Source organism: Aphelocoma coerulescens, chromosome 5 (assembly GCF_041296385.1).
Source record: "Aphelocoma coerulescens isolate FSJ_1873_10779 chromosome 5, UR_Acoe_1.0, whole genome shotgun sequence".
Taxonomy (NCBI): Eukaryota; Metazoa; Chordata; class Aves; order Passeriformes; family Corvidae; genus Aphelocoma; species Aphelocoma coerulescens.
Window position 1 is genome coordinate 66,082,032 of NC_091019.1, and position 13,529 is coordinate 66,095,560.

The 13,529-nt window shown below is 43.9% G+C and overlaps 1 protein-coding gene across 1 annotated transcript in view; it reads left to right on the forward strand.

Moving 5' to 3' along the window:
* Positions 1 to 12,908, forward strand: part of SOS2 (SOS Ras/Rho guanine nucleotide exchange factor 2) — a 41,567-nt gene extending 28,659 nt beyond the window's left edge. Inside the window, exons 12-23 of the mRNA XM_069018682.1 lie at positions 794 to 916; positions 3,336 to 3,439; positions 4,769 to 4,988; positions 5,620 to 5,739; positions 6,006 to 6,168; positions 6,630 to 6,747; positions 6,835 to 7,007; positions 7,270 to 7,386; positions 8,927 to 9,188; positions 9,478 to 9,519; positions 10,381 to 10,490; positions 11,123 to 12,908. Coding sequence (XP_068874783.1) covers positions 794 to 916; positions 3,336 to 3,439; positions 4,769 to 4,988; positions 5,620 to 5,739; positions 6,006 to 6,168; positions 6,630 to 6,747; positions 6,835 to 7,007; positions 7,270 to 7,386; positions 8,927 to 9,188; positions 9,478 to 9,519; positions 10,381 to 10,490; positions 11,123 to 11,632 — 2,062 coding nt within the window. The 3' untranslated portion in view covers positions 11,633 to 12,908. The remainder of the gene's footprint in view (positions 1 to 793; positions 917 to 3,335; positions 3,440 to 4,768; positions 4,989 to 5,619; positions 5,740 to 6,005; positions 6,169 to 6,629; positions 6,748 to 6,834; positions 7,008 to 7,269; positions 7,387 to 8,926; positions 9,189 to 9,477; positions 9,520 to 10,380; positions 10,491 to 11,122) is intronic.
* The last annotated feature ends 621 nt before the right edge of the window (positions 12,909 to 13,529 follow it).

Genomic DNA, 13,529 nt, shown 5'->3' on the forward strand with positions numbered 1-13,529 from the left:
CAACTCTGGGCCTCCCCACCCTCACAGTCAAGAGTTCCTTCCCAATATCCCATCTAACCCTCCTCTCTCTCAGTGTGAAGCCATTTCCCTTGTCCTGTTACTCCAGTTCCTGGTGAGTTTTGTGTATTCAGAATACTAGAACATCCCAAGTTGGAAGGGACCCACAAAGATCAGAGATTCCAACTGCTGCTTTCCTGCTCAGGATCCCAGTGTCGAGTTTCATGTGTTTTAGTGAAGTTTGTAAACCAGTAACTTTAAAACAATGATCCAGGTTTTCAGTGCAAGCTTCCTTTTCCCAGTTTAAATGAGTTACCTGAATGAGGTATGAGCTGGAGCACCTGGTGTGCCTGGGCTGTGGGTGGTGATGTTGTGAACTGCTACACTGGCTCGTGAGAGAGTTGAGTGCACCCAATCTTGATGGAAATAAGGACAGAAATGTTCCAGGCAGTTTGTTTGAAGGCACAGACTTAAGGTAAACAGCATTTTAATGCAGTGTGTTAAAGCTGCTCTTAACCTCTCGTCTAATCTTCCCTTAATCAAGCCAGCAGGTCCTTAAAAACCTTCTATCCCAGTCTAGACATCTTGTGATGAGCAGAGAACCAGCGACTTAGCAGGGTGTGGAGCTGGGGAGGAGGGAATTCCAGGCAAACTGGATGGCAGAGGGGTGCCTGATTCTCCCCACACTGAATTTATATAAATAAACTTATATAACCTGCAGCTTCTCTCCACGTGCTGCACAGAGGGGCTGTGTTTTGCCTTCATTGCCATCAGCTCTGTGGTGCTTTTCCCCCAGGTTTGAGATCCCAGAGCCCGAGCCCACGGAGGCAGACAGGCTGGCCATCGAGAAGGGGGAGCAGCCCATCAGCGCCGACCTGAAGCGCTTCCGCAAGGAATACGTCCAGCCCGTGCAGCTCAGGTCTGTTTGCCCTCTGCCCTGCTCTGGCAGAGGCAAGCTGGAGTGCCCTGATTGCACACAGCTCCTGGAGACACTAATCTCTGTTGGAGACTGCTGTGCTGTCGAGTAGGGACTTAGCCACGTCTGCCAGCAGCCTAATATCCCAAATCGTGTCCTGATTAGTCCCAGCGGCTGCTGGAGCTGGCCCAGCTGGGATCCCCACCCACAGACACGGCGTGGCTGCTCTGCACAGCGCCTGTGGGTGAGAGATGTGGAGCTCAGAGCGGGGCTGGCCACGCTCTCAATGCATTCCTTGTTCCCAGCCCTGGGAAGATAGTTCCTCTGTTCCCAGTTTTCCAGCCCTGCTGGTGTTTCACTCCCTTTCCCAGCCCCGTGGATGTGTTTGCTCACAGACAGGGAGACTCTTGTCTGTGCTGCACATTGCAGTGGGCTGCAGTGAATCTTCAAGGTTCTTGCTGACCGAGCTAATTTGGGGAACAATTAAGCATTTCTAGCATGAATGAGGGTAATTGTTGCCCTGACTGGGGATCGAGTCAGGAGGAGACACAGATCACAACCAGTGTTTGCTCGAGCAACTTTTATTCATTACACTGATGAGTAGTATCAAGATGTTCCTATTAATGGCACATTAATATTACTATTAATAATATTCTATTAATAGTAATTAATACTATTAATTATATAACCAGAACTCTGCTACCACACATTTCTGTTGGAGCAACAGCAGTTGACTCAAAGTGAAGGGTCCAAGGTGTTCAGAAAGTCACTCAGGGGCCCTATTTTTATCAGACACCCATGTGCATATATACATAAAAGATTAAAAAGATAAATATGTGTGCAGCCCTGTAGTTTTCCTCGACACAGAGCAGCCACCACCTTCTTGAATGTGATCCAAGTTACACAATCTCAGCGTAACCTTGATATCCTGTGTGCTGCTGGCCTTGGACAGCTTACCAGGCCTTTGGTGTTCCCAGTTTATCAGCTCCCTTGGGTTCAGCAGGACCAGCAGCCTCCACAGTTATCAGTTCCTGGGAGAGCTGCCTCTCAGCTCGTGCTTTCCCTGGTTTTGCTGTTTTCTGGGAGCTGTTTCTGATCCATACTCTGTGTTTCCAGTAGCTTGAAACTGTCTTACAGCTGAAAATAAGTGAGTTTGAGCTGCTGGGTGGATACACTGAGCACTTTGTACATTCCAGTGTTGTTAAAAGTACTGACCTCTGCTTCAGAGACTCTGGGATTTGGGAAGAAGGTGGAGAGTTGAAGGTGTTTATCCCTTCCTTCCCTGCTTCCCTCCACTCCAAATCTCGTAGAAGATCCTGTGGATGTTCTGTGCAGAGCCCAGGTGTGGAAAGGGCTGGGACACAAATAAATGCATGTGAGGTCATGGGAGCAAGGAGGTGCTCAGCTGCAAGTTCAGTCAGCACTCTCTGGCTTTCCCAGTGTTCTCACCATGGGATCTCAAGGACAGAGATGGATTAGATAAGCTCCTGTTACGGGAAACGTGGGTCAAAACTTTGCCTCTTGGAAGGTGGCATTGATTTCCAGCCTGAATGATCCATTTGGGCAGGAATTCTTCCATGGGATAAACCTTATTCTTTACCTTGCACACTGGGAAGAGGAGAGTTAAGGAACTTTTTCCATGTGTCCATGTGGATGTCCTTCATTTGTCCTCATTGATGTAGGGCTGATTTTTGCTCAGGTGATAAATTGCACCTGGATAAATCAAAGCGTTGAAGGTGTGAGCTCAGCTTGTGTACTTGAAGAAGAGGCAAACCAGTTTTTTATTCTGATTTATCCTGAGTGCAGAAGACTGAAAAGCAGTTGGAGTTCACTTTTAGAGGTTGGTTTATTGGTGATTTGTCTAAGAAAGAGTAGAGAAAAATCAAGAGGCTGTTTGATGTTGTCCTTAAAGGATGGATCTAGTGCTGGATCTAGTAAGGCCTTTTTGGTCATTAAAAAATTGTGTAAGTAACAAAAAACTTTGAAGCTGAAATTTGTGTGTGGGAAAGAAACAATGACAAATTTAGTTCTTAACAAATAGGAGATCCTAATTAGCTTTTTCATTTAAAAAAAAAAAACCACACCGAAAAACCCCAGGAAATGACATTAGAAATACCAATTTTATCTGATTTTGCTAAGTTTCTTCCTCTTCTGAAACCGTCTCAACACTGGAATTTTTCATATTAGATTTTTAAAAAGCACCAAGCTATATCTATGCTAAAACTATCCTCTAAAACTTATAAATTAGGTTTTAAACACCTGCCAAGCTCAGTCTTTGCTCTTCTCCTTTGCCTGTGGGTATTTTGAGAGTCACCAACTACACGTTTCTGTAATTGAGTTCTGTAGGATTGTGGTTCATTTCTGTGGGATAAAGGATGAAAGTCCTTAAAAAGAAATGAAATATTTTTTTCCTTTTCCCCAGAATACTGAACGTTTTCCGGCACTGGGTCGAGCACCACTTTTATGATTTTGAGAGAGATCTGGAGCTGCTGGAGAGGCTGGAGACCTTCATTTCCAGTGTCAGAGGTGCAGTAAGGGGGGTCCTGTTCCCTTCCCACATTTTGGTGCAGCTTCCCAGTGTGATCCTGATAGTTTTAGGCCTGAGAATATCTTTACACACATGAGTAATTTTAATGCCGTTAATTGAGCTGTTTATGAGGCTCCTCTTTACATGAGGAAGATTTGGCCTGGAGCCTAAACAGCTCCTAAAAATGACTTCAGGCATTAGGATAATACTTTAAATATATTTCCTTCTGGACAGCATGGTCATCCTTGTCTGACTGTGCAATTCAGGCTGTCACCTTCCCCTTCTTCAGAGAGAATTCCTTCCCTTTTGCTTACTGAGTTGTTTCCATCTTGATTTTTCCATTCTGAAGTTCCAGCTGAAAATCATTATCCTTTTAGAAGAGGATATTGGGCCCATTTGGTATCTGTTCTTTATGAACTAGATTTTTTTGGCAGCCTCTGTGGAGGGAAGCAGTCAGTTTTAATCCTTATCCAGGTAACTCCAGGTTTTCCTTTTCAGAGTGCCAGGCCTTACATTGGGCAACAGAATTCTGAGACAATTAAAAGACCCTGGATACAGAGTCACTTTTTTTCACACCAAAACTGTCAGAGGATGTGGTTAAATAGAACTGGTTTCACATGTGTTTATTTGTCAGCTGATGCAGGTGCAAAAACCCATAAGAAGAAAATAGAGAAATACAAACCTGATTAATTTACATGCAGGAATGCAGAATTCTGAGTGTATATTCAAATTTTTGGGGAGTTGGTTTCACTTAATTACCAAAAGTCATTTAAAAATATGGAATTATAGAATGGTTTGGGTTGAAAGGAGCTTAAAGCTCATCTCCTTCCACCCCTGCCATGGGCAGGGTTCACCTTCCACTGTCCCAGGCTGCTCCAAGCCCCATCCAGCCTTGCCTTGGACACTGCCAGGGATCCAGGGGCAGCCACAGCTGCTCTGGGAATTCTATTCCAGGGCCTCCCCACCCTCCCAGCCAGGAATTCCTTCCCAACATCCCATCCAACCCTGTCCTCTGACAGTTTCAATCCATTTCCCCTTGTCCTGTCCCTCCATCCCATGTCCAAAGTCCCTCCAGCCTTAGCTCCAGTTCCCAATGTACATTTATTTATAAACTCCAAATATTCCCTCCCCAGAGATTGCTCTCTAACACTGACATTTATGAAAGAACATGGATTTCTTAAAAACCAACCCATGTAACAAGATGAACGCACTTTTCCCCACTCTTGGACTTGGAGTTTAACCTTCCCCTCCGTCAGTTTAAAACTCAACGTATTAAAAAAACTCACGTGGGTTTGTTTGGGTTTTTTTTAATGATTTCTCTTCCACAGGAAAGTCCATGAAGAAGTGGGTGGAGTCCATTGCTAAAATCATCAAGAGGAAGAAAGCCCAGGCAGACGGGGTCAGCCACAACATCACCTTCGAGAGCCCCCCGCCGCCGCTGGAGTGGCACCTGTGGCGCGTGGGGCACAGCGAGGCCCTGGAGCTGATGACCCTGCACCCCATCGAGATCGCCCGGCAGCTCACCCTGCTCGAGTCCGACCTGTACAGGCAGGCCTGAGCTCTCACTCCTTTCCTTCTCATTTTATTTCACCAAGAAACTGCTCTTCCTTCACACGATCGGTCAGAAATACCCCGCGACTTCCAGAGTTTACAGCAAGAAGTTTCCTTGCTGTCTGCTCGATGTTAAATTATGCAGAGGAGTGGAATAAAGAGGTTTTATCTCCACATCAGACTTGTGACAACATAAATGCAGGGAGGATAATTCAGGAGTCTTACAAAATTCAAATTATAAAATTCCTCTCCTGCTTCAGTGATGGGAGGTTTTGTATTGAAACCAAGCGGTTGCTGCAAGTGCTTCACCTCCCTATTTTCAATTTGTAACTCTTTTTAAGTTGTTTTCTTGCCCTTTCAGAAAATTAAACTCGCTCCTTTGTAATTTTCTTATCTGAAAATGCTGCTTCAAAACCACCCAATTTCAATTAAGATAAAAATGTATTTCCCTCTGTACTCGAGCACTCGTCAAAAAGTTATTTTAAGTTATTTTGTATTCGATTGGGTGGGATTAGATTTGTGAAATACCAGGTCGTGATTAAGGGAAGAAATAATCTTTTAATGCAAACACAGAAATGACAATTTTTATTTGTACTGAGCATTTTGCCTCCTGTTTTGTCATTCCCAGGGCTGTGCAGCCTTCTGAACTCGTTGGCAGTGTGTGGACTAAGGAAGATAAGGAAATTAACTCCCCAAATCTCTTGAAAATGATTCGTCACACTACAAATCTCACTCTTTGGTTTGAAAAGTGAGTGCAGTGCAGTGGCATTAACCACTTTTACCCTGGATATACTTGGGGTTTGCTGGTTTATTTTACAGGCTCTGCCAAATCCTCCCTTGACTTTCCAACTCGAACATATGTAAGATGTGATTACATAAATTTGTATTTGAGATTCTGGAAAGAGAGCCAAAATCTGCACGCTGGATGGGCTTCCTTGGAAAATTTTGATTGAATAACTCACAAAATGTCAGGTTTTATTTCTCAGTGTTTCTCAAATTCCATCTTTTGATCAGGTGCATCGTGGAAACAGAGAACTTTGAGGAGCGAGTGGCTGTGCTGAGCAGGATCATAGAAATCCTGCAGGTTTTTCAAGACCTCAATAATTTCAATGGTGTTCTGGAAATTGTCAGTGCTGTGAACTCTGTCTCAGTGTACAGGCTGGATCACACCTTCGAGGTGAGTTTGGGGCATGGAAAAGGAAATGAAATCAGAATCCAGACCTGGGTCACGCACAGTTCTGGAGTGAAATCCATCGTTGGCAGCAACGCCTCCGTGGAGTAAAAGAGAAAATGAAGAATGTGAATAAAATGGTTTGAGTTTTTTATGTCTCTGAAAGGCAGCACAAGGCCTTTAAGTTATAATCAAATGTTTAATTTTTATTACAGACCAAATTTTGTAAATTTAAAGTTAAAATAATAATCTGTTTTCAGTACTCTCAGGATGCACATGACTGAATTGTTGGGCTGAGAGTGCTGTAATCCAGAGCAAACCATTGACACAAGAAGTTCTTTGAAACCTGCATTTTAATTCCCAGATTTTGCTCAGAGAGCCAGGGAATTGCCTTGTATTTGCTAACCATGCTGTTGAGAAGATGTCAGATTTCCTTCCCTATTTTTTTTTATTTTTTGACAACTCAGGCACTACAGGAAAGGAAAAAAAGAGTTTTGGATGAAGCAGTAGAATTAAGCCAAGATCATTTTAAGAAGTATTTAGCTAAGCTGAAGTCAATCAACCCCCCCTGTGTGCCTTTCTTTGGTAAGTGACATCAAGTTTTTTGTGTGGTGTCACTCTGAAGTTGAGTTTGCTGCAGATGTGTGGTTAAAACCTGATTTTTCTAATCAGGAATATACCTAACAAATATCTTGAAGACAGAAGAAGGGAATCCTGACTTCCTTAAAAGACAAGGGAAAGAATTAATTAACTTCAGTAAGAGGAGGAAAGTGGCTGAAATTACAGGAGAAATTCAGCAGTATCAAAATCAGCCTTACTGCTTACGGATTGAGCCAGAAATGCGGGTGAGCAGCCATTAAATATCTCTCTGGGGATTGGAGAGGGGGGGAAAATGCCAAATAATCTTCTTGTACTGGACCTAATTTTGCATGAATAGTGATTATCAAAAGAGGAGGGAGCCGTGGCTGGCAGACAACAAAGAACCACACAAAGGAGTAGCCAAAAGTGGTGAAAAACTAGATTTTAAATCAGTGAATTATGAGTATTTCATTTAAATTTTCTGCGTGTGCTTATTTTTTAAATATTACTGGTGCTTTCTTCATTCAGAAATTCTTTGAAAATCTCAATCCCATGGGGAAGATACCAGAAAAAGAGTTTACAGATTATCTGTTCAACAAGTCCTTAGAGATTGAACCTCGGAACTGCAAGCAACCACCTCGATTTGTAAGTTTTTCCCTGGAATTTCATGGAATCAGAGAATACCCTGAGTTGGAAGGGACCTAACAGGGATCATTGAGTCCAGCTCCTGAGTTACCTATTTTAAATTAAATGGCTAAAATCCACTGGCCACTATGAAAATCATACATGGTTAACTCAATAAGCCGGATATATTTTCTTCAGAATTCCTCATCATGAGCTGATTTTCCAACTAAACTTGATTTAAAAATACTTCTGATGTTTGTCACTACTAAAATATATTACCTTTGCCTTATTTTAAAACTCACTTTTCCCCCCCAAACCTGAAATATTGCTGTTAAATTTGTATTTCTTACCATATAGTCATATGATAAAATATGGAATAACAGTTCCCATTTCATAATATCAGGAAGTCTTATATTGATACTAATTTAAATATGACTTCTATACATGAAATGGTTTTGGCAGCAGTGTAAGTTAATTTCTGGCTTTCTTTTGTGCAAATATTTGATATTATTGCAAAAACTGAAGACTTTACCAGGTGCAACCTTCTTGCTGAAGAAAATCCAGTTTAATTTAAAGGAGTAGAAATTTTTTGGTTTAAAACAAAACAGCTCCTGGAGCCCAGAGTTCTTTTTTAAGCAGGAAAATCACAATTTAGATCACTTGTTTTTTATATGTTGTAATTGCCTGAGGAACTGGAGACATGTCTAATTTTTTGGGAGAGCTATAAATCATTTTTGCAATCTCTTGTTAGAGGAATGAGTAAGATGATGTTACAAATGTGGCAAGAAAATGCCAGGAATTGCTGTTGCAAAAATGCTTCTTGCAGTAATTTTATTAAAATCTTTTCTGAAAATAGGAGCCCATGCTGCCAGCCTGTCAGCTGGGCAGAAATTCTTTACAGCTCGTGATTTCCAAAGAGAGAATCTTATTGGAATTTCAGGAAGATCCAGTTGTGGGTGCTGTAATGTGCTGGACTCCACTGCAGGATGGGGACATATTTCATCCTGCAAGGCTCAGCTTTGATCTGTGCTGGGTTACACCCAAGCCTAACCAGGCTGGGTTTGTCCACACAGTGACCTGGGTGTAGGAATTTTGTCCTGGATAACCTGGAGGACATGGACAATGTGTTTCCTTGGTCCTGGATGTATGGAAGGGCCTGGTGACCCTCTGTGGTTTTGCTGTTTCTGTGGTGCTGCTCTGAGGCTCTTCTGCAGCTCTGAGGGGTGCTTGAAGTAAATTTCCCTTTCCCAAGGTTGTGACTTGCTCTTCCCAGTGTTTTGTCCTGGCTGGCAGCAGAAACTGGACTCTTCCTTCTTCATACTTGTGGGGAAAAAAAGATTCATTCAGCTGCATCCATAGCTTGCAGGCAAACTCCTGCTGTGTAAATAACAGCACACCTCACATCAGTTGTACCCCTGTGCTGCTCTTGGAGGTGTTCTTGGGAAATACTTTTAAAAATACCTCACAGAGCCTTGGGAATGTTGCAGTATGGAATGGCAGCAGTGCCTGGGAATGCTGCAGTGTGGAGTGGCAGCAGTGCTAACAGCTTCCCTGTTCCCAGCCTAGGAAAACAACGTACCCCCTGAAATCCCCTGGGATAAGGCCCAACACGGGCAGGCACGGCTCCACCTCTGGCACCTTGAGGAGTCACCCACTGCCACTGGAAAAGGAGCCCAGCAAGATAAGTTTCAGCAGGATCACGGAGTCAGAGCATGAAACAACAGTGTCGGCACCAACCTCCCCCAACACCCCGTCAACGCCGCCGGTGTCGGCGTCCTCGGAGTTCAGCGTGTTCTTAGACATTGATCTCAACAGTTCTTATGGTAAATACATTTAATAATCATTGTTGCTGTCCCTCAGGCTTCCCAAATGTATTGGCGTGCGTGCTAGCCTTTAAAAAAAATAAATGGCAAAATTTAAAGTAATTAAATTAATTCCCAGCATGACTTAGATTCTCCACTTCAGGAATGTTTTACACAGGAAATTTTCACTCACGTTGGCAGTAGATAAACCTCGGGGGTTTTCTGATCTCTAAGGTTATTCAAGCATTTATGTGCTGCAGTGCAGTGGTTCTGTCTGGAAATTGTTGAATGGATTTTTTTTATTTCCCAGGTAACAACAGCATCTTCGCTCCCGTGAACTTGCCTCAGTCAAGTGAGTGTTGGAACTCTGTTAAATATTTAACTCTGCCTTCCCTGGGTTCAGGAGAGCTCAATGGGAGTTAAAATCTGAAAGCTGGGATGAGAATGTGGGCTGCATTCAGAAGGGTTCCTTTTAGATCAGATGTCCAGTAAAGAATGTAAAGCCTAAAATTTAAACTGCTGGTTTAGTTTTGGGTTGGGTTGGGTTTTTATCTCCAGGCTCTCACTTGATTTTCCTTCTATTTTGAATGTCCTTGATGATTGCTTTGTTTGACTAAAGCTACAAATGAAGCCATTTGATAATCTCCACTTAGTGAAAATAACTGCTCTGTTGCTGGGAGAGAAGAGACACTTTTTGTACCACAGCTGTGAGGGATATCCTGCATTCACCTGTGTTTTCAGCTTTTCTTTTTCCTTATTCCACATGCTTTTTTTTATATGATTGATTTCATTTCCTACTGGAGAGCACAGGCCTGATGCAGACACAGAGCTCAGTGCGCTCCTAGGAGGAAAAGCAAAGGCGTGACAGAAATCACAAATACAAGTTGGGGGTTGTGTTGTTTCTTAATATGAGGACTTTTTTCTCCCGCTGTGGAAACTCACTTGGAGTTCACTTGATTTATTTTCCTGTCCCTCAGCATTGCCTGCTGACTGCTGATGTGTATCTTTGATGCTGGACATAGGAGAACACTTTGTGAGGCCTAGATCTGATTAAAGCAATGAATTAAAGAATTTCATGCTGCTGAAGTTACTGGTTCATGTTGCTGTGGAGCACAAAGATCTTATTTGAGTTGCTTCGAGTTTGGCTTGATATTCCAGAGTGTGTTCCTCAGATATTGCACAAGGAGTAAAAAATCTGCTTTTCCCTCTCCAGAGACTTTCTTCAGCTCCTGGGGGAGTTTCCCTAAACTGAGTGATGAGCCTCAGAACCCCCCTCCACTTCCTCCACGAAAAAAGATGGATCAGGATGCTTCCAATGCTAAGGTATTGCTGTCCAGCATTGAGTACCTTTGGATAAATCAGGGAATATCTAGAATAATTTAGTTTGGAAAAGACCTTTAAGATTGTCAAGTCCAACCGTCGATCCAAAATGGGCCTCTGTCAGTCCAGAAGACTTTGAGATGCAGAGCTCCAGTTGCCCTTTTTAAAGTTTTGGATTCCCAGTGTCTAAACTCTGCTAGGAATTTCAGGATCATAATGGTCACATTCCCATCAACAGTACAGCTGTCATGTTTCTGACAGCACCACTAGCAGAGGTCAGGAGAATTTCATCATCTGTCGCAAGATTGGCTCTTTATCCAAACATCTCGACAAGGGAAGTGGCTTTAAACTGAAGGAGAGTAGGTTTAGATGGGATATTGGAAAGGAATTCTTGACTATGAGGGTGGGGATGCCCTGGCACAGGGTGCCCAGAGCAGCTGTGGCTGCCCCTGGATTCCTGGAAGTGTCCCAGGCCAGGTTGGACAGGGCTTGGAGCAAGCTGGGATAGTGGAAGGTGTCCCTGCCCATGGCAGAGGGTGGAATGGGACGATCTTTAAGTTCCCTTCGAACCCAAACCATTCTGGGATTCCCTGCTCCCCATTTCTTACACCTCCTTTTTCTCCATGATTCCACAGGGAAATTCCAAGCCGGATGACGATCCTCCAGCAATTCCACCTCGGCAGCCGCCGCCTCCAAAGATCCAACCTCGAGCTCCTGCTTACACCAACCCCCTGGAGCAGCCCCTGCACAGCCCTCCTCCTCCACCCCCCCGGGACCCTCTCCCCGACACCCCGCCCCCGGTGCCGCTGCGGCCGCCCGAGCACTTCATCAACTGCCCCCTGAACCTGCAGCCGCCGCCGCTGGGACGCTTCCCCCGGGATCCCGAGTGGCTGCGGGAGGCCGGCTCCGGCCCCAGCTCTCCGGGCACCCCTCCCAGCACCCCCTCTCCCCGGGTCCTGCGCCGCTGCTGCGTCATCAGCGCCAGCCACAACAACCTGGCCCAGCCGCCCGTGCCCCCCGTGCCGCCCCGGCACAACTCCAGCCCTCAGCTACCAAAACTGCCACCAAAGACTTACAAAAGGGAGCTCTCCCACCCTCCTTTGCACAGACTGTCTTTGCTAGAAAATGCAGAAACTCCTCAATGACCTTAGCCATAGTAGTCATCGACACTGGAATAGTATTTGTAAAGTTCCTCTTTTTTTTTTTTTTTTTTATTTATTCAAAAAAAAAGAAAAAAAGGCAGTGTATTTTAGTATTTTCACAAATTATGCTCTTAAAGTGCTGCTGATCAAAAAAAAAAAAAAAAAAAGGTTTAAATTGGAAAAGAATTCAGACTACACACACTCCAACCTGTGTGGTTGGACAGCATTACCCTCAGGTGAGCAGCAGCATTGCCTTGGTTCATGTCCTCAGTGCCGACACTTCTGCCAGGACACAAAATAGACCTTTTGCACTGTAAACGACACTAAGTGAATTTAAACTGACATCATTTAATTGCACTGAGCCAAAAAAAAGGTGCGTCTGTGGAATTTTTTTCAAATTTGAGCACTAGTGGCCTTTTTTTTAATTAAGGAAACCCAACAATGGGATGATCACACTAAACGAGGATACAGAGCGTCACAGATTTGAAACCTCCGGCCACTTGCCTTGGTGTAAGGCTGGAGGTTCCTGAGTGACAGCTCCTCTTCTGGAATATTCTCATGCCATGTCTTAATTGCCATTGATTTGCTGCTGAAGACAAAGAAAAAACAGGTTGAAATCTTAAATACCAAAATATTCGGTTGGTTCTTGGTTATTTGGAGAAAGGATGAAGGAGGAGTACCCGTCTCGGATAGTGGGGAGGATCCCGAGTACTTCACGTGCATCCTGTTCAGATGTGCCTTTTTTGTTTTGGTAGGCGAAGGTGTCTTAAGCTACAGAGTTTGTCTACTGTTGTGGAGAACAAAGCTATGCTCCTGTACAATTGTTTATATTGTATATTTACAGATATGCTAATCACATGTATAAATTGAAGTTGACTTTGAGGCCTATAACACAGTCTGCTACTCCTGGGATTGCATCCGGCCAGCAGCGTTTCCTCTGGCTTGGGAACAAGTCTTGCCTTCCAGACCTAATAACTCCTCCTTTAGATCTACACTTACTCGTGAATCCACTTTGGAAATTGGTAGCATTTAAACCAGCAAACACTTAAAGCTTTATTAAACTTTTTAAACTGATAAGTGAATGGAACTTTTCTTTGCCAGTCAAACTCCCGTGTTTGAACTGGTGCGAGAGTGAGTCGGTTTTACTGGTAGTTCTGTAGCAGCATTTATAAAGTGGCCTTCACAAGCCACATTTTATTTACTGGTTTGTGGCCTTCTACTGTGCTTTGTATCAGAGTTCTTAACAAGATTAATAAATCACCCCAGTCTTAATTTTTAAGAGCTTGAGCAGTGCGTGTTCCTTGCAAGGACAAGGTTGGGAATTGCATTTTTGACAACACAAAATGCCCCACTTTTCCATGCTGCTGGTCTCTACTTCTGCCTTTGAGGGTTGGGCCCATTCCAGGCTTCCAAATCAGACTCCAGTTCCTCATTGGTCTGCCTAAACTGCTCCCATTGTGTTGGGCATTCCATTTGGAAAATTCTCCTTTTGGGAAAGGAGAGGAGAGATATGACTGAGGAGGGATGTTAATTAGAAATACCCTGAGTTGGAAGGGATCCACCAGGATCATCGAGTCCAACTCCTGGCCCTGCACAGGATCACCCCAAGAATCCCACAGTTTTCTCCTGGGAAGATGTATTTTTCCATCTGTCTCTCAGACAGTCTTTTTCTACTGCCTGTCCCCTCCATGCTCCGTCCCTGAGGAAGAAGAGAGGGGTGGAATCCATCCACGCAAGGGGCAGAACACGTGTTCTATAGGAAAGCTGCTTCATTTTGCTAAAATAAGGTTCAAGAAGTCCCAGATTTGAGATGCATGAACTGGGAGTGCAGGTAAGAAATGAACAATGACTTGAAAAAGTGGAATTCTTTAGCAGATTCTTTGCACTGACTCTTTTGAAG